The sequence below is a fragment of the Rhinichthys klamathensis genome, unplaced genomic scaffold (genome assembly GCF_029890125.1).
Source record: "Rhinichthys klamathensis goyatoka isolate OS25496 unplaced genomic scaffold, OSU_Roscu_1.1 h1tg000140l_1, whole genome shotgun sequence".
NCBI lineage: Eukaryota > Metazoa > Chordata > Actinopteri > Cypriniformes > Leuciscidae > Rhinichthys > Rhinichthys klamathensis.
In genome coordinates this window covers 1776351-1796791 of record NW_026606675.1, presented here as the reverse complement: position 1 = coordinate 1796791, position 20441 = coordinate 1776351, and the positions used below count along the sequence as shown (strand labels likewise).

The following is a 20441-nucleotide window of genomic DNA, read 5'->3' as shown; positions in this document are numbered from 1 at the left end:
CTATACCAATCCCTAGGAAAATCTTTTGACCACTGCTATCTGATGAATCTATCTTGTTTATATCTTTAACTTTGGGCCATTCAAACACAAACACACCATTGTACACACAGTAATCACTACTTAATGACTGAAGTATGAGTGCACAGTTCCACGCAATGTTTGTGACTGCATATGGAAACAAAACAATATGAATGTAATGACATTTATGCCTTTACATTTACATGTTTACCTGTGCCTTATTCAAATGAAATGTAAAAAATAAAAAATAAAAAGATAAACTACAATTTAAATGTGGCTTTAATGGACACTAAAGTGGCTATGGAAGCTGTTTCGGATGCCAAAAAGCTTTTATCACACTATTCTACTCTAATGAGCCGATGAGTTGCGTTTAAGCAGATGTGCTTGATTAATATGAAAAATAAAGATGGTGTGGGTGACATGATATCAGGCATGTTGTATAAAATGATTTAGATTTCACACCATGCTATTAATTTTTTTATAACTGTTAAATAAGACAATGTCTGTGAGATGTATGAACGTGATGATGAAGGTTAAACCACACGTGACAGGCAACATAAAAACACAAAAATGATTCACTCGCTCAAGCTCACACATACACACTGCTATAGCATGTCACTAGCACATTGACAATACTTGATCATAACAAAGACCAATATTTAAAGCAATATATTTCAGAAGCATTGTTTCAAGACACGCGTTTTGCTGTTGAAGCTCGCTTTGGCAAAGTTGAACACTGCTGTCACTGGCGACTTCCCCTTGGCCATCTAACTTTACCTTGTGCTTCTCCTCTTTGGCCAGCTGCTCCTCCAGTTTTTGCAACTGTGTGGCAGAACTGTCACACAGTTGAGTGTAGTTGGCTTTCAGCTCATCCAGCTGCGAGACCACCTGGGCACGCTCTTCAGACGATAGCCTAAAGATATATGCGCTTCATTAATAAAAATGTGTGTTTGTGTTTAAGTGCACGATTATTTAACATTTATCTTAGAGGTGGATGTGAACATAATAGTGTAGCTGTTCACAAACTATGGTACATAAAGCACCCCCAAGTGGTCAGTGTTGTTATTGTTAACTAAAACTATTGAAAATCCTATTTGTTAAGATAAATATATGAGATGAAAAACAAACATACAAACTTAAACATAAAAAAACTTTTAAAAAGGAAAATTAGAAATGTTTTGGCAACTAACTGAAAAGAAGTTTAACAACAAGAAATAAAATTACTAAAAAATGAAACTGAAATTAAAATAGGCACATAACAAAATAACAAAAAGACACTCAAATTAAAAATAAAACTGAAAATATAAAAATAAATACTACAATACTATAAAAAATATAATATAATATAATCAAAAGCAAAATAACATTGCAAGGGTCAAGGCACACAACTGAAACATTAAAATACAAAAAATATTTTTCACTATACTTTTTTTTTCAGTATATTTTTTTAAAGTCAAATAAACATGTATTTACTTGCAAAAAAAAAACATTTATTACATTTATCAAAATGCATTTTCCATGTATAACTTATTTCTAATTTCTTAATTAACCATTTACATTTTTTTCCGAATGTAAAGCCCGTAAATGTAAAACCATTTACATTTTTTTCCTCAATGTAAAGCCCGGTCTTGTGTTAACAGGGCCCGAGTAGGCTACTTCTCATTCTTCTTTATTCCACTGCATCTTCTGACAGGCTATTTTCTTGTATCAATTGTATATATATATATATATATATATATATATATATACACTCACCGGCCACTTTATTAGGTACCCCATGCTAGTAACGGGTTGGACCCCCTTTTGCCTTCAGAACTGCCTCAATTCTTCGTGGCATAGATTCAACAAGGTGCTGGAAGCATTCCTCAGGGAGTTTGGTCCATATTGACATGATGGCATCACACAGTTGCCGCAGATTTGTCGGCTGCACATCCATGATGCGAATCTCCCGTTCCACCACATCCCAAAGATGCTCTATTGGGTTGAGATCTGGTGACTGTGGAGGCCATTTTAGTACAGTGAACTCATTGTCATGTTCAAGAAACCAATTTGAAATGATTAGAGCTTTGTGACACGGTGGAAGTAGACATCAGAGGATGGGTACATGGTGGCCATAAAGGGATGGACATGGTCAGAAACAATGCTCAGGTAGGCCGTGGCATTTAAACGATGCCCAATTGGCACTAAGGGGCCTAAAGTGTGCCAGGAAAACATCCCCCACACCATTACACCACCACCACCAGCCTGCACAGTGGTAACAAGGCATGATGGTTCCATGTTCTCATTCTGTTTACGCCAAATTCTGACTCTAACATCTGAATGTCTCAACAGAAATCGAGACTCATCAGACCAGGCAACATTTTTCCAGTCTTCAACTGTTCAATTTTGGTGAGCTCTTGCAAATTGTAGCCTCTTTTTCCTATTTGTAGTGGAGATGAGTGGTACCCGGTGGAGTCTTCTGCTGTTGTAGCCCATCCACCTCAAGGTTGTGCGTGTTGTGGCTTCACAAATGCTTTGCTGCATACCTCGGTTGTAACGAGTGGTTATTTCAGTCACTGTTGCCCTTCTATCAGCTCGAACCAGTCTGGCCATTCTCCTCTGACCTCTGGCATCAAGAAGGCATTTCCGCCCACAGAACTGCCGCTCACTGGATGTTTTTTCTTTTTCGGACCATTCTCTGTAAACCCTAGAGATGGTTGTGCGTGAAAATCCCAGTAGATTAGCAGTTTCTGAAATACTCAGACCAGCCCTTCTGGCACCAACAATCATGCCACGTTCAAAGTCACTCAAATCACCTTTCTTCCCCATACTGATGCTCGGTTTGAACTGCAGGAGATTGTCTTGACCATGTCTACATGCCTAAATGCACTGAGTTGCCGCCATGTGATTGGCTGCTTAGAAATTAAGTGTTAACGAGCAGTTGGACAGGTGTACCTAATAAAGTGGCCGGTGAGTGTATATATATATATATATATATATATATAAAGACTACAACTTTAATAAGACTAAAAAGTTTTAATCTTAAGAAAAAAAGTTTTTTAAATATGACCTGAAATAACTTAGTGCTTGTATGCTCTGACATCGACTGGACTGACTTGGACTGAAATGTGTTGAAGGACGTATAGGGAAGACTCACTTGCTGGCCTGCTTCGACATCAGGAAGACTTGTGTGCTCCTGATAGCTTCAGCAACTTCCTCTTTTTTAGCTGCTAACTGCTCACTAATAGCCTAGAAGTGAGACAAAAACAGTATTTTCAAAGCCACTTACATCTACGTAGTGTTGATTGATTCACTACTGTCTGTAGAGTACCTAGAAATATATAATATTCTAATAGTTAACACTCTAACAGTACCTGCTGTGCAGCAAGTGATGGCTCGGCAGATCTTCCAGCGCGCTCCTGTAGGCCCTTGACCCAGCCAAGCATCTCTGAGACCTGCCCCACTCGTGCCTGCCTCTCCTCTTCCACCTCTTTCTGTACCGCAAAGGGGAAACATTTTCATTTGCAATACATCAGATGATGAAACCTGATGTTGTCTTCATTATGTGCAAACTTGTAGGTATTTATATGTACAAATATACAGTAGGTAAAACTCAAAGCTAAAAGTATGAGGCTTAGAAAAGCATAACACACCTCTTCCTCCTCCAATCGTCGTAGTGCATCACTAATATACTTGACATGTTGCGTTGTCAGGGTAACGAGAGCTGTGTAGCGTGTGCGTAAATCCATAAACTAAGACGGAGTAGAACAATGTCATTAAAGCATTTTAAGGTCGACACAAAAACCAACATAACCATCAAATTAATGTCCTGGTTTCCCTGCATTTACCTCCTGTGTGATGACATCTGATGAAGAGTGCATCCTCCTCCTTTTCACAGGGGACTTCTGGGTTGATTCAACAAAAGCTCTGAATGTCATAAGTTGGAGTTCATAGTCCTAATGCATACAAAGAAATGGGGTTATTATCATTAAGTAAAACTATTAAAAACATTTCTGCTGAAATAAAATATGATATACATATTAATTGCTTAAAACTTAAACTAAACGAAAATTTGCAATGTTGCCTTGGCGAAAAACTGAAATTAGCATAAGTTTAAGCACTATAATTATTCACAGGAAATAAAAAACAAAACTAAAACTGAATTAAAAATAAAAATAAATGAAAATAAAATTGTAAAAAAGCACATAAATGAAAACAAAATTAAAGACAAATTAAATAAGAATAAAAAAATAAAAATAAAAGCTCATTGAAAACAGTAATAAAATTAAATAATACTGCACAGAAAGACACGGTATAGTATGGATAAATTTATTTTGTAAACCAAGTGTTTATGTTTCCATCTCTCCATGATGACTGGCATTAAGCAGTAGCCGACACTGGTGCTTACCTTAACAGCAGCGCAGTACTGTTTAGAGTACGTCTGGCACTCATCCAGTTTGACCTGGTTCTGTTCGATCTCAGCCACCAAGGCCTGCAAAAGAACATATACTGAATCAAACACTGACTTGTTTTGCAACACTGGGAGGTATTCATCAATATCAGTGTCCTCTCTCACCGTTTGCTGTGCGAGCTGTTCTGACAAAGCTCTGCTGTCGGTCTGCTCGGGTTGTGTGTTCTCCTGTTTTTCTGTGGTCTCCTCTATCCAGCAGATGAGAGAGTTGTGCCCTTCTCTGTACTGCTGCAGCACTGAACCCAACACCTCAAGATCCGCTTGCCTGTGTGACATTACGTTTCGTTTTACAATCTGGAATTTTACTGAATATACTGGTAGACATCCTCTCTCTGTCTCCCTCTTTTCACTTCTAAACAACTCACCGTGTCTCCATTTGCCTGCGCACTCCGCTCCACCTCTCAGTGAGCTGGTGTGCTTTCTCCTGGTAGCGGTCCAGTTCAGGGCTGCGGTCAGAGTGTAACTGGCTGAGCTGGCTTCCGACCTCTCTAGCCTGCTGGACCTCTAAACTCAAACTCTGGAATATGTGATCCTGCTCCTCCAGCTCTGAATGCCATTTCTGCAAGTGTGAAATACAGAGTATGAAATGCAATCAAAATGGTAAAGTCGCCTATCGACTATTTTTGACAAACAACAGACTGCAAGTCCTTAGAATATCCAATACAGAGTAGTACAGGAGCAGCGTGAAGTCACGATTTGAGCTTCAGATTTGTTCAAATATTTGAACTTTTGCAGCTAGACCGAATCTGGCCACATGACCGGATGTATTACTAATCAAAACTATGGAGCATGAGGTGAGAAATATTTTTGCACTAATCTTTAAACACTATTTCAGAAAAATTGGTAGTTATGAATAATAATGTCCGAAATAATTATTTTATAATTACATAACTATTTGAGTTGATTAGCCCTAGAAAATCTAGTATGATTTTCTTTCACATTGGCGGTCATTTGTTTTGTGTGGATATATTCATACATTCATAATTTTTTCATTTTCCATGGTGAATAAGAGTGGCTGCTTCATGACCAGTTTGGAAGCTCTGTGCGACTGCCACTTGGTGGCGAAATGTGACAATTGTATGCAAATATTGGAGATAGTGAAAAGGTGGCTTCAATGAAAAATGCATTTTTTTAACAGTCACTTGTTCAGCACTTGTTCACTACTGGTGTAATGATGTAATTGATACAATCTTTATTTAAAACATCAAGTTGCTATCAAAAGCTGATTTACTGTATTTTGATCGCTACCATAGACAGTGTTTATACAAACTATAAACTGTGTACTAGTACTTCTGTGAAACCTGAATTATAGTAACAGATATAATAATACTGTGTGGTCGAAAACACAATGCCAACGCAGATTTGAATACTCCGTTTTGATCTTACTAAAGGTTTAATAGACATAGCTGAATCGTTGTCATTTAGGAATAAGATTGTGTGGATGTTTGAATCAAGTTCGTAATCTTTTAAAGATTAATCGTGCGGCTCTAGTTGAGATATTAATCAACTAGTGAAGTGTCTGTCTCACCTTTAACTGCTCTCCCAAGGCCTGGATTGCAGCAGTGTCAGCAGGCACAATATCCTCTTCACTCAGTCGACTCTCATTCTTTCTCACTTGACTTTCTGCAGCCTGCAGGCTTCTCATCAACACATCTACCGTCTTCAGTCTGGCAGATGCAAAAAAAGACACTCAAATTAAGCTAAAAAAAAACGTTAAACAGGGCTTGATGACTAATTAGGGTAGAGTACATGCATATATGTATTGAAATGCCTTTGTGCACTAACTTTTGCAGATAAACGGAGGAGAGGGAGTTGAGTTTCTCAATGTGCTCTACGGCCAGGTTGAGCTCAGAGCGTAGGACAGGCACACTGGAAGAGGTAGGCTTCTCCTCAAAGAAGCTCACGCAGCGACGAGACACCTCACCCAAATCTGACTGAAGACCCTTTAGATCCTGCTGTAGCTTCTGCAACACCATTAAAAGATTCTTCAGATTACATTTATAAAGATTCCATGAAAATGTCATTAAAATGACATTTGCAGCTTTTAGTCCATGTCTGTTAGATTTGAGATAATCTGCTAGTGTTCTCCTAAAAGTTGTCAAAATTAACTTGCAATCAGAGGCATATCCTAATTTTTGTCCAATAAAATGCTTACTATTATCTTCCCATAGCCTTAAGTGTCTCTGGCTAGGAAATAGAAAATGTGATATGTTCATGACAGAGACATAAACAGCCTAAAAGGTATTTAAAAAAAAGATATATACATTTCTTATTTATATATTATAATTCATTTTTTTAATGGGACATATGTCGAACCCAAAAAAAAAACTGTGCTCGTAAAATAATTTAATAAGGAAATAAACTAAAATAAAACTAAATCAAAGCAATACAGAAATATTTAAAATAATTTAAATTTCATAAATAATAAAATAATGTATAAAAACCAAACCTAATAAAAAGGACAAAAGCACATAAAATTACTAAAACAAACTAAAATAAAAAAAAAATAAAAAAATAAAAGCTACTTCAAATAAATTGAATACTATATTAGGCTATATATAATAGTATAAAACGTTTAACTATTTGATCACTGTCAGCAATGCAAAATATTTCATGAAAAAGCATTTTTTAAAATTTTTTGTTGAATTAACAGATTTTCCAATTAATCGGACTGGTTTATGTACATCAGCTAAAAACTGTAGTACACACTGATTGCCCAGTAGAAGGAGTAGTTGTGTTGAGACTCACCTCTTGCTCTGCTATGTGAACTGCATTGTCTGCGACATCTCCTGATATTGTGCTGGGGTGTGGAGTCTGTATGCCGTGCATCAGCCTGCTCTCTGCCTCCTCTAGGTGCGACTTGATGCTCTGCAGCTCTGAGAGGTAAGCACGAGAGGCCAACTCATCCTTCTCCACTGAAAGACAAAAAAAAAAAAAAATACTGAGCACCTTGTCATATGGTTTCATAAAATGATTAATACACACAGACACCGTAACCTTCTTACCTGTCTCCAAAGAAACCAGCAGCGTTTGGGAATGTTCACGGCAGTCCTCAGCTTCTCTCTCTAGCTCACACCGTTCAGTCGGTGTGAAAAGTGCGCTCTCACGACTGTCCGTAAGGAAGTCGGACAAGTGGGCGTCCAGGTTGTTTAAAGCCTGCTGCCTCTCTGTTGGGGCCTGCAAGCGCATCTAGAGAGACAGGCACATGGTTATGAATAACCTCTGAAAGAGTTCCAATAAGAGAGGGAAATTGAATGAACTTTGGTACTAACTGTGTCCAGACTCCAGGAGGAAATATTTAGTATGTCTTTTTGCAGGTAGTGGCAGGAGACTACGCTCTTCATGTTAACATGCAGCTGGTGCCATAGAGACATGACGTTCTGGTACATCTGCTCCATTCTATGCACAGAAAAAAAAAAAAAAAGATTATCTTACAAAGTGTATATAGTTGTTTATGCAACAAAGACAATACAACATCAAAATGCATACTTGTTAAATGTCCCTTGTGCTATAGTGCGCAATTCACATTCAAAATGAAAAAAAAAAAAACTGTATTTTTCAAAGACAACATGAGTGGTGTTTGCCCCAGTGGTGTTATTTTACTATTATTTATACACTATGAGAGTATTTATTAATATTTAGATTTTTTGTTTTGATTTTAACTTTAGTTTGAGTTGTAGTAATTTTGTTATGTGCTTTGATCATTTTTTATATTTGTTTAATATTTCTATTTAGCTTACATTTATTTTTTATTTCAGTTTTAGCTTTATTAGTACTTATTTAAAAAAAAAAAAATCATCTAATATTTATATTTTAATTTATTATAGCTTTATTTCAATGAATGAAAACGATTGTTAACAGTTTCAGTTTTAGTTAGCAATAACAACACTGGTTTGCCCATGCAAAACTTTGCCACTAAAACACTAGGGTTGTGCCTAAACAGTTGCTAGAATTGCTAGGTGGTTTTTAGGGCATTCTGGGTGGTTACTTACTGGGCCAAACATTACATAAACATAGCACGTTATTTCTATGCCGTATGTGATTCCTGCATGTGTGTGTGAGACCCTCATTAACATGTTAATCGGGAACATTTATGGATCTGTGTAGTGTACCTGCTGGCAGTGTCGATGGCTTCCTGGTTAGGGGGAGGAATGGTGAAACACACAGATGGCACCATGGCCTCATTTCCTTGAGGACTGATGACCTTCCACTTAGTCCTCTGAGAGTTATCCTCCAATACACATTCCTCTCCTTTGCTGATTGTGATCTGAGAAAGAGAGATAGAGATAGAAAGAGAGTGATAGAGAAAAAGGGATGGAAGAAACATAACAGGTAAGGGAGAGAGGATTTGAGCAAATTGAGCAGAAAAAGCAGAACTGATGGTCAATGTTGATTAAAAAGTAAAGAGATTAAAAATATTAACCAAAGGATGAGGAATAAAATGTTAATGCTAATGGACTTCATATGAGTTGAATTACATGAAATATGAATTTCATGGAATAATGCCTTACTGTGCTAACATATCTTTACAACTGATAACTGGAAAAAAAAAAATATATATATATATTCAAAAGCTCTTATCTTGTTCACTTTTTCAGCCTAGCTTTGCCTTAGGCTAACATGAAAGCTAAATGGATCAATAACGCTAAAAGCAACAAGATTAAAAGCCTCCTGAGTCATTTAAGCATATTAAAAAAATCAAAGAAAAGATGTGAGAGCACTTTCTAGTGCTCCACCTCAACTCTCACCCTATCCCCTTGCACACAGTGAACATTATGCTTTTTTATATATTACGTATGGATATGAAATTACATCTAACAGAGGGTTACCACCTTTGTGACTGATAAATACAATAGAATTAAAATGACATAGCAAGTCACCGTGCAACATGCTCCCACCATGGAAAATTGATGACATTTTGGGCTGGGATAAAAAAAAAAAAAAAAAAAAAAAAAAAAAAACTAATACATAATATATGCCCTATTTCACATTAACAGTGTATATGACGCCTGAGGTAAAGCAGGGGTCCCTTGTGTGCAGGGCCAGGCCAGAGAGCAAAGGTCAGAGGAGGAGAACGGTCGGCAATAGTACCTGAGAGTTGGCCTTGCCCAGCCCCGCAGACACACATAAACAGGAAGGGAGAAGGAAGTGAACAGAGAGAGAAAGATGGGGTTAAATGGAGGGATAAAGGAAAAAGAGGAGGATTTGGGGAGGGCAGAGAAAAGGGTGGTGGGGAAGGGGATAGGGAGGGAGAAAGAGATTACTTTCAGGCATTTAGCAGATCTCGCCTGACTGAAATAATGCGATCAGGAAAAGAAACGGGGCCACAGCTGGGAGAGTGATTGAGTGTTTATGAGTATTCTGCATAAAAATGAATACTCAATAAATGACAGCCTCTTATTTCATCATTTCAATTAAGTAGAGTATGTGAAATGTGTGAATGAAAAGCAACAAAATGGCAGATTAGATACGCTACAGCAGGTTTGTTCATCACTCATGATATGCCACCCCTTGCCAGGATTCTTTGCTTACAGCTAAGTTGGCACACACAGGACAGATCTGGAAATATCTTTGGTCAATGGCACCTTTTCCCCAAATACTTGCCTTCACAGCTCCAGGGTGGTTTATGACTAAATACGTGGAGATGGTCTCTGGCTAGCATCCAGAGTGGAGCAGAAGATGAAAACTAAAAGACGGTTTTCAAGTGGGGTAGGATTGGGACACAAACGTAAAGCTCTGTGATCATAGCTCAGTTCTTAAGAGCATAAGGATCAATGCAGGGTTGTGATGTGATAAGGTAAGGCAAAGCGAGTAGGTTGTGATGGTGAGATATCTGGAGCATGTTATACCTCTATTTGTCGGTAGTCACAGATGGCACGGATGGGCGTGGTGGTGCCCAGGTTACTCTCTGCACTGCGTGGGCGGAGCTGGACTACAGACTTGGCCCGGCCTACAAGGCTGGCCACTGTGCTGCGGTATTCAATCAATTGTTCTTTCTCCTCCTGAAAAATAAAATAAATAAGAAAGTCAAACAAGCAGTCCAACAGTAAACCAGTGGGGGTAATGCATTGATTACTTTTTGTGATCTGTAAAGTAATGAGTAATGAGTAACAAAATATCCGAGTTACTTTTTCAGATAAGCTTTCCCATTTATTGACTGACACCCCTCCTGTTCCCAATGTTAAGAGAAATCCTGACTGAGGCGCAGAGGCGTTTTGTGCGCTGTGTAAACATGATGGTTGTTATAGTTCTAGACTAATGTAAACATGAATTTACTCATCTCACTTTAAATAATACAAATATACTTTATGTATTTAACCTCACTTTATTAACCAATGTCTTTGCTGCTGACATTTGATGATCCAAATCAACCAATATCATACCAATAAGCAAAATGACTAGTAAAAAAACTAATGAAGAATGTTGTATTTTCTTCTCCTGCATCCTATTCTTCTGCAATCCAAAATGGCAGCAGATTCATTTAACTTTTGGTGTGAAAAGGACGTTACATTTGCCAAATATAGCCCTGTTTTTTTTTTATTTCTTAAAAAACAAACAAGCAAGCCCAGCAGGTCAGACAATTAACAGAAAAGTAACGTAACACATTATTACTTTCCAGAAAAAGTAACTAAGTAATGCAATTTGTTATTTTTTAAGGGGGTTACACATTATTGTAACACATTACTTTCACCAACACTGCAGTTAAAAATAGTAAAAGGTGCACTGAGTAATTTGATGTTGTACTATTAGGGGCCTTAATACATTTTTCCTGTCTGAAAATTATTTGTTAAAAAAAAGTCTTAATTCAATAAATTTTAAAATGTATTAATCAGAATATAATTCTTTAATTAAGCCACTGTCCTCATAATTGGATTTTCTCCATTATTACCTGTTTTTCCATGCTAAATGTCAGATGAACTGTAACTGAAATGTGCATTCATGATAATAAATATTCATTTTCTCACAAAAATAGCTTAATGACTTTCGAAATATCTTTAAGAATATATATGGCCATCACTGATATTCTTCCCTGGGTTATTATTTGCTCAGCTTTCATTGTACTAAAATTAATGAGCATGTGGTATGACACTTCCATGAACCGCTCATAAGGGATTCATTAGTTCTGGCATTGGGAAGCAGAGGCTGACAGGAAGATCTAATAACACAACGCTCTCTGCAAGAACCTAACATGTGGTATTAAATTTGACTGCATATCAACACGGGGTCAGAGTTCATCAAAACCATAGAGGTTTTTCAGAGCAACAACAAGAGTGAAATTATGGCAAACATGCCAAATCCTTATTTGAGGGATATAAATTGTTACTGGTCATATACGTAACCAGTGGGGATTTTTGGGGAGACATCTGTCAAATGCTTAATTAAAATCATCTCCTAGTGAGAGCTGGAGGCGATGTAGAACACATACTGACACAAAGAACAGTTCAAATTTATGTTTAACATAAAGATTTTAATTGAAGAATCTTATGCTCAATTATAAACAACCACTCAAATAAATGACTTTTGATGATGCTTGTTTAATTTTGTTAATTATGAACTAATGCAACTTTTCTTGAAATTTTTCAATTTTCTTAATGTCATTGTTACGATTATTTTTTGTTTTTAAAGAAAACATCAACCAATAGCCAATATTTTATTAAAATAAAAATATTTGGAAAATTAGTAGTAGTAATCATAGTACAAGTATGAATAAAATCTAGTAATTTTTAACACTGTTACTTAATACTGAGAGAGAGAGAGAGAGAGAGAGAGAGAGAGAGAGAGAGAGAGAGAGAGAGAGAGAGAGAGAGAGAGAGAGAGAGAGAGAGAGAGAGATTCTAAAATTATTATTTTTTAAATTACAGTATACATTTGGGAAGATAATTCCCAACTACTTTTAATTGCATTCATGGCCTTATTTAACTGTGATGCACTTGTGCCAGCTCTGGGTTTCTCTTCCGTATGGCCAAAGAGGATATGCCCATTGCTCTGTCTGCTCTTGTGCAACCCCTCTCTCATGGTGCCATCTGTCATATGTGCACTCATTGAGCTCAAAAATTCAAATTCCTAAACTAAATAATATAAACTGTAAAATCTCCTATGAACAAGTGTTTTATTTATGTTTTAAAGGCTGATTGTGCACTAATTATTATTTTTTTTAATAAGAGGGAACACCCACCATGGAGTCCTGCAGCAGATCCTCCAATCTGCCAAGTCTGCTGTTTTTATCACAGGTGTACTGTCTCTTAATGGTGTCTTGTAGCTGACGTAGAAAGCTTTCACAGTCCCGTGCATCACTCATAAACTAAAACAAAGTCATTAAAACCCAGAAAATGTCATTTAAAGCAGAAAATGTATAAATAAATAATTTTTTTAATGCTTTTCCGTTGAAAAGCTTAACTTAGTACCTGGAAGTAGGCAGTGTTGTCCTTGAGGTGCTGCTCCACACATATGCAGAGCTCTTTAATCCACTGCCACTGCGTCTGCAGGGCAGCACTGTAGGCCTATGATCACAGGAGTCAACAGGTCAGGATTGAGCACCAAATCTGATTTCTAACCATTTTTACTGCGTCTGAGAGCGACATACTGAGCTCACTGCATGAAGATTTGTTTATATTGGTCAACAACTCACCTCCACTGTTTGTTTGGCTGGGTGGTTTTCTTGACACATGTGGTCAGCTGTCTCCTGGAGGGAGCGCATCACTTCCTGTTTTTCTTCCAGCTCTGACCTCATGTCCTGAGAGAGGTTAAGGAGATCAAAAGATATTGCTCAATTCCCCAAAAATCTAATGAACAACTGCAACTACACTTAAATTTGCATGAAATGAAAATTCACCCTATATTGTAAATGCATGTCATTGATTTTACTGTAATCAATTAATCCATGCGTGTTTCATTTTTTAAATGTTGACCTCATAATAAAAAAAATAATAATTATCATAACTCGACAAATCATAAAACGATGATCACTTCTCCAATCACTTAGTCGGCTTAAACTCTGGCCCTGCAAGCTGACGTTCATCTGCCTCCATTTTTGAGCTCAATGCCCACATCTCAAAAGCCAATCAACAACAAGATGCATAGAACCAAGCCCTCACTAACATTTTTTCTTTTTCGATAATCCATTTCACTAACATTTCCAATTCAATTCCATTTGTTTCATCATGACTTTAAATAATCATGAAGTACTTTTGAAACTGAGGGCAAACACATACAGCCAAAATATATTATACAAGAAATGTTTAAAGAAAATATACATTAAGGGCAAAAAAACATTAAGTAATAAGGACTAAATCCAGAGGTAGTGCATCTTTCTATAGATGGAGTCTTACAGCATATTGCTCTCTTTTGGCAGCCATGTTGGTGTTGCCGTCACTCCAGTCGAAGGCCAGCTCCTCCTCCTCCCTCTCATTGAGCCAGATCAGCTCCTCGGTGCAGTGGGACACAAAAGCTCGAAGGCTCTCCAGGCAACGCAGTCGCCATGACGAATGTTCCTGCGACAACACAAAACAACATTTATAACACTGGCCATATAACGCGGCCAACTGCTCAGTCTGATGCTTTCCCCGTGGTAAGCACCCTTGGTCTTTTGAACAATTGCATGTTTTCATGGAGAACTGATTTGGTTAAATTATGGAGACGTGTGTGGGTGTGGGTATATGTCAAGAGCAGGTGTTTTGCGGCACTCTTAAGCATGTCACACAAGCATTCTGTATTCTGCCTCTGTAAGGACACACTCTGTCACACCCTAATGAGATTAGAGAAGAGTAATATACATAATACAGAGTATAATGAACTCAAATACACACACACATGTCTGCTTATCATAATTCTAAAGCAGGAAAAACTCACCAGCAGTTTGCAATACTGGTTCTCCAACTTGGACAGCGTCTCAGAGTAACTGCTACGTAAATTAGGCGAGACCCTTGACTGAGGGAGAGAGAATACGAAGAAATTAATTATTCCTTATGCAAAAGTGTGCAGTGCGCAATACATAAGGTCACATAATAAATAATACATAATATTATTATTATAATCATTGTATTATAAAATTAAACAAATAAATAAATGTACTATTTTAGTACAAATACTATTGTACTGTAAAATAAAAACAGCATTTAATAATAATACTTAACAATTTTACAACAGTAATTTACAGTACTAATATACATGTCTTAATTTCCTTGGCTACTAATTGTTAAATAAATAGAGCTTTTATTTTTGGTGAAAACCACAGGAAGACCTTTTAAAGCTTCTGATTTTTACATAACAAATATAAAAATGATTCTCATTACAAGATGTTGGCACGCCGTATCATGAGCTGTTCGTGTGTAAATAAACACATTGTCACACTACTCGCATTTGCCACTTGGCGCGTTCTTATTTTGGACACCATATACAACCATTCATGAGCTTCGATCTATCACTTGCACCGATGCACCTAAATATTTTTCACAGTAATTTTCATTCGCAAATTGTCAGTTGATCTGACTAGAGCCATTTTTTCAACTGCATTCCAGTTTTGTGTGCAGTATGCTCAAGACACACAGTGAACAGCAGTCTGTGTACATGCTGCCTGAAGCGGAGACTATATCAGCAATGGTGTGAAAGGTCCTTTGATACCAAGACCTCATAGTTCATGTACCTCATAATTTCGAGCCTCTTTGAGGCTACTGAGTAGATCCTCCACTGCTGTGTGAATGATGTGGTGGTCCTGCAGGTGTTGTTCTACAGACGGCAGATCAGAACCCCACTCGGCTCGCTCCAGTAGGTCCTGTGTCGCTTCAACCCATCCCAGAAGCTCATAGATGAAGCGCAGACTGCCTTCATCTTCAGAGGAGGACATGGCTACCAGATCTGCACGAGACATCGGCCGCCTGAGCAAAGACGCCGCAGCACCCACTGCTCCCAGGAGTGTCTGTGCTCCGAGTGTAGCCAGACCTCCTGGTGACCCCTTCTGACCCACGTGCTCTCCCAGCAGACCCCCCGTGGAGAAATGACCCTTCCTGTACACACTGGCACACTGCAGGCGCATAGAGACCAGCTCCTCCTGCAGACATGACACCCTACAAGAGAGAAATGACCGAGAGTAAGACTGCTGGATGGAAAAACTAATTATTTTTCTGCAAAATAGGAAAGACATCTTTAAAGTAATCCATGTGACTCCAGTGGTTTCACCTCAATTTTATGAATTTTGCCCAAAAAAACATAATTGACCTGACCTCTATATTTACAAAATAACATTATCCAAAGCGCGTTCACAGAACAACTTCCACGCATGCGTCGTGGTGCTCCCCCTACTGGATTGCAGGTCAATATTTTTGTAAATAAAGTGGTTAAAACCACTGGAGTCAAATGGATTACTTAAATGATGTCTTTCCTATTGTTCTGGACCTTGAATGTGTAAATTGTGTTGCTCGCAATGGAGGGACTGAAAGCTCTCAGATTTCATAAAAAATATCTTCATTTGTGTACCGAAGATGAACAAAGGTCTTACAAGTTTGGAACAACATGAGGGTGAGTAATTAATGACAGATTTTTCATTTTGGGGTGAACTAACCCTTTATAATAATAATTGTGAATAATTTTAATTGTGATAACGGTGATTATTGTTCACAGTACAGAAATCTCTCCCTCTTTTCTGTCAACCAAATTAATCTTTAATAACTGTCAACAAGAACAAAATCATCCCATCCCTCTCTCTGGCTTGCTTTTCACACACATTTTTCTAGTTCACCTTTTCTCCCTCTTACCTGAAAGCCAGCTGTTCCACTTGGTAGTACTTCTCATCTCGAAGGACCTGCAGGTCAAGGTGAAGCTGTCTGACAAGAGCCTCACAGTCCTGCACATACAACCCCAATTCATTCTCACACCGCACTGGCTGCCCATTCTCTAGCTGAGACATGTCCTGAGGAAAGACAGAAGAAACTATGGAGCACAACATCTTTCTAAATGATAAATAACCAAGTTTTTCATGCAAAAAAAAACTAAACTGGGTGATCTCAGAGGACTTCTTAATATATGTCCCAAATCCAAGTGAGTTGCTAACTGATATTGTATTTCAAGGCATCTAGTGTGTTTGACATGACATTCCAAATGGTCTTTCTTGTAACATCCCTTCTTTTGGGAAAGTGGCATTGCCTGTATCCTTCATGGTAATATTAATCTTCTACTTAATATTAGTAATACAAGACTATTGTACCAAATATTTGTGTGCGATGTAGCTTAGCATCTAACATCAGTATCTAACGAGTGCTATCAATATAGCAGGCAGAGCTGCTGCATATGAAGAGCATTCCAAATCAGTCACTTCCATTTCAGAAGGCAGTTGCCAATGTAGAAAGAGGACTGCAAGGCATCTTAATAGTTTTTGGAAAAGAGCTTAAGAGACAGTTCCCACTGAGATATTCCCATACTTACAGCCTGCAAAGTGTTCTTCGCCAGTGTGAGTTTCTCCTCACAATCTAGAGTCATGTTCTGGATCTTATTGGCCATCTGCAAGAGTAACTCCAACCTAAAAACAAAGATACATACAAAATACGCATAAAAAATACTGAACTGCTACAAATGTAAATGAAGCAATTTTATCTAGAAGTGGACTCTCCTAACCTTTCCACAGCAGGCCTCAGTGCTTTCTCTCTCTCCAACATCTCCAGGATCAGTTTTCCCCATTCCTCCTCCAGATCATTAGGGTGTAGCCCTTGAGGCAACTTAATGCGCCCAAACTCTATCCATGCCTAAACAACATCCACAAACATCAATCATGAAAAGAAGCTTTCCTAGTGTGTTTGAGTGTGTGCATGTGTTTTCCCTTTATACTGTCAGTCTTCCTCCTCTCCCACATGTCAGCATTGTGCTCTACATTAGCCTGAATCTGTTAATGTGCAGCTCCACTGTGGCTCTTATGAACAGTGCTGCCTGCATTTAGCTGCAGAATGAAGGTCAGCCTCAATCTCTCTCTGTCTTATTGTCATTCTCTTTTTATCTTCGTTTTTTCTTTCTCACCTCCAGAAGCTTGTAAAGGTGCTCAATGTGGCTTTTCTCTCTTTCCTTTGCGGGGATCTCAGTTTCTTTGAAGTGTACATATTCATTGTAAAGTGCCTGGGGAAGAGAAGACTTTTGGTAAGCAGCCAAGTCAGATCAAATCAAACAGTGATTAGCAATTTAAGGCATCACAGCTTTTTCTGGACATGAAGGCTGTTTCAAAAGGTAATTCCTTTTGCTGCCTTCACAGACACCTATTTTAAGCCAAATTCTAAGGCAGTATGTATCCTTCACAGAGAAGGCAATCCCAGAATGCACTGCAAAAACTAAAATAATGGATTTTAAATAAACATTGTATTCAGCATTGAAAAGGATATATAAAAGTTGTGTAATTCAAAATGGATTATTTTACCCAATATGTGTGCATGCTGTGTTTTTTCATGTTTATTAGAATATTGTTTTGTTAGCTTACCAACATACTAAAATCAACCTCTATTGAAATAAATTACAAGCCAAGTCCCTATTTGTGGCATATGGATATACTGCATATGTAGAGTATTCCATTCACTACCATTCAAAAGTTCGAGGTCGCTATCGCATGTGCACCAAAGCTGCATTTATTTAGTCAAAATATAGTAAAATATTGTGTGGAATACTAATATAATTTCTATTTTAATATAATTGATAATTTATTCTTTAATGATGGCAAAGCTGAATTTTCAGAATATTAAAAACATTTGTGTTTGTTTGTAACATTCTTTGATCTTATTAATGTGTCGTTGGTGAATAAAATTAATTTCTTAAAAAGAAAATGCTGAGCCCAAACTGAATGGTAGTGAAGGATGTAGGCAGTGAGGCAACTCACTAGATTGTTGAAAAGAGGGTTTTTTTCCCATTAAATTATATCTTTAGCTACATCTTTATGAAATGCAGCTCTTTTCTTTCGACGACTCATTCCCTCACGTTTCTTACCTTGAGTTCCACAGGATTGTGGGGGAAGCTCCTATTGGCCATGAGGGCCGTATGTTGCCTGGTCCACTGCAGCAGAGAAGAGAAGCCAGATTTGTACTCTGTCCATCGCTGGTCAACCTCCTGTACAACAGATACCGCATGTAAAAAAAATTCCCGCAGGGAAAAATGTACAATGTGTAATTTATAGGTACACAAGTACTGTAGAGAAAGAAAATGCAACTTAAAGAGAGTGAGTGCACTGTGAAGTGATCATACATGAGCTGCAATGCCTTCTCCACCCTCTGGGATCTTGGGGAAAGCATCGTAGATGGAGGAGACGTACGTGATGACAGATTTCTCGTCTGGCGACGACACATCAACATCTGACGTAGAAAGAGGATAAAGATATTGAGAAAGCAAATGATGATCAAAGACAAATGGAGTTTAGCAAACAATAATTCTCATATGCAGAATGGATGAAAACTAAAGACAGTTAAAACACTAATGTTACCTTCAGCATCTAGAAGTCTTGTTACCCCCAACGACTCTGCAATCTCAAAGGCCTGTTCCAGGTTCTCACGGTTACTTTGTTGCGCAACCACTTCCATGTTTATCAGGTCCGGCCTAAAAATCACAGTGCCATGAGATCATGAGTGTTGATGCCCTAATGTGCGTCTATCCGTTGAAATTGAGCACTAATTATACTTAAATGTGTGTGTGAACCTGTATCTGTGCAGAAGAGCATTGAACAAGCGTCCATCGCTCCAGTTGGAAGAGAAATTGGCACAGCGGAGACCGGGGTAGCCCTCTGTAGCCTGTTGACTCCATAATAGCAGCTTCTCTTTCGCCGTGAGGTCACCTGACTCACCGCTCACATAGATCTCAGAAATCTGGTAAAGACAAAAAGCTGATACTGTATCCGAACCTCATTAAATGATTTAACTGTGTAAAGGGGAACTGATCTCATACTTCTTCTAAAAAGGTGGAGTATCACTTGTCTGCAAACATATATTTTTAGGAGTAGCCTCTGTATCTCTGACCCTAAGGCCCTAATGACCCGCAGCAAGGCCATGAACCTTTCACTTTTCTTATTCCTCTACTTTTACTTCCTCTTCTTCTTCTTCTTCACAAAGGGAGTCAGTATCCGCAGTATCTGTCTGTGCCAGGCTCTAATCTGTATTCCTTTGTCATTCCTCTCATATGCTACTCTTCGCATCCCTGCCTGGTTCTTTTCTTGCAGAGCTAGCAAGGAACACTTTAAATCCTGGAATAAATGCAGACAGTGCTGAGAGTACAGACAGACTTAAGAGTATATCACAGATCTTCAAGTCAATCATGCAGGCCAAGATTAGCTTGGTCAAATTTGGTGACATTCAGAAACAGAACAGTAACTGTCCTAGCCTGAGCCTCTTACTCTAAAGATGATTTAGAAAGTGAGGTCAGACAGATTTCTAAAGCTAGTCCAATCAACAAGGCTCTGAGCCATAAAAACGCACCAAAACATTACCTCTTCTTTTGGTTCAAACATATTTGCCAGACAACATGGCTTGAATCAAATCAGACTCAAGGAGAATCGACCAGAACAATATAGATTAAATCAAGTTTGATGAGATGGACATAATGTGACATGGTGGTATTTCCATCAGAGAGCAGATGACTGAGTATGTGATTGTGACCTTATAATAGAGTCAGGAGTCAGGACAGAGCTGCACCCTGAAACCTTCAAATAGTGTAATTACATCACAGTTAAAGGAGAACTCCGGTGCAAAATGAACCTCGGGTGTAATAACACATTGGTACAGACTAAATCGTTCCCTGAGATTTGTTTTCATGATAATCGAATGTAAAGAGTTTTATCTCTAAAAACAGTTTAGCTTATAACGCTAGTATATTGGGCATAAAAAAAAAAAAAGTTTGGTTCCGGTTTGTTGTCAGTTGAGGTCATGGGTCGGTAGGGATTTTTTTTTTTTTTTTTTTTTTTTTTTTTGTGGCAGCAAGGGATAGGTAGGAAATTATTCAGGGCTCGACCTTAAGCCTTTTC

At 38.0% G+C, this 20441-nt stretch overlaps 1 protein-coding gene across 23 annotated transcripts in view; it reads right to left on the bottom strand.

Moving 5' to 3' along the window:
- macf1a (microtubule actin crosslinking factor 1a) overlaps positions 1-20441 on the bottom strand; it is a 173130-nt gene that overhangs the window by 71119 nt on the left and 81570 nt on the right. For 15 of the 23 annotated variants that reach the window (XM_056257615.1, XM_056257618.1, XM_056257620.1 and 12 more), the window contains 30 exons: positions 19124-19290; positions 18912-19024; positions 18677-18783; positions 18422-18541; positions 17471-17566; positions 17075-17202; positions 16886-16979; positions 16219-16373; positions 15111-15531; positions 14318-14395; positions 13798-13959; positions 13098-13202; positions 12874-12969; positions 12645-12770; positions 10318-10470; positions 9560-9571; positions 8581-8735; positions 7741-7867; positions 7474-7657; positions 7217-7383; positions 6254-6432; positions 5997-6135; positions 4834-5027; positions 4574-4733; positions 4406-4489; positions 3846-3953; positions 3651-3749; positions 3372-3491; positions 3155-3246; positions 796-931 (listed from right to left, as the gene is read on the bottom strand). In XM_056257615.1, the coding sequence (XP_056113590.1) occupies positions 796-931; positions 3155-3246; positions 3372-3491; positions 3651-3749; positions 3846-3953; positions 4406-4489; positions 4574-4733; positions 4834-5027; positions 5997-6135; positions 6254-6432; positions 7217-7383; positions 7474-7657; positions 7741-7867; positions 8581-8735; positions 9560-9571; positions 10318-10470; positions 12645-12770; positions 12874-12969; positions 13098-13202; positions 13798-13959; positions 14318-14395; positions 15111-15531; positions 16219-16373; positions 16886-16979; positions 17075-17202; positions 17471-17566; positions 18422-18541; positions 18677-18783; positions 18912-19024; positions 19124-19290 (4077 nt within the window). The remainder of the gene's footprint in view (positions 1-795; positions 932-3154; positions 3247-3371; positions 3492-3650; positions 3750-3845; positions 3954-4405; positions 4490-4573; positions 4734-4833; positions 5028-5996; positions 6136-6253; positions 6433-7216; positions 7384-7473; positions 7658-7740; positions 7868-8580; positions 8736-9559; positions 9572-10317; positions 10471-12644; positions 12771-12873; positions 12970-13097; positions 13203-13797; positions 13960-14317; positions 14396-15110; positions 15532-16218; positions 16374-16885; positions 16980-17074; positions 17203-17470; positions 17567-18421; positions 18542-18676; positions 18784-18911; positions 19025-19123; positions 19291-20441) is intronic. The other 8 variants (XM_056257616.1, XM_056257623.1, XM_056257619.1 and 5 more) reach the window with 1 other exon arrangement.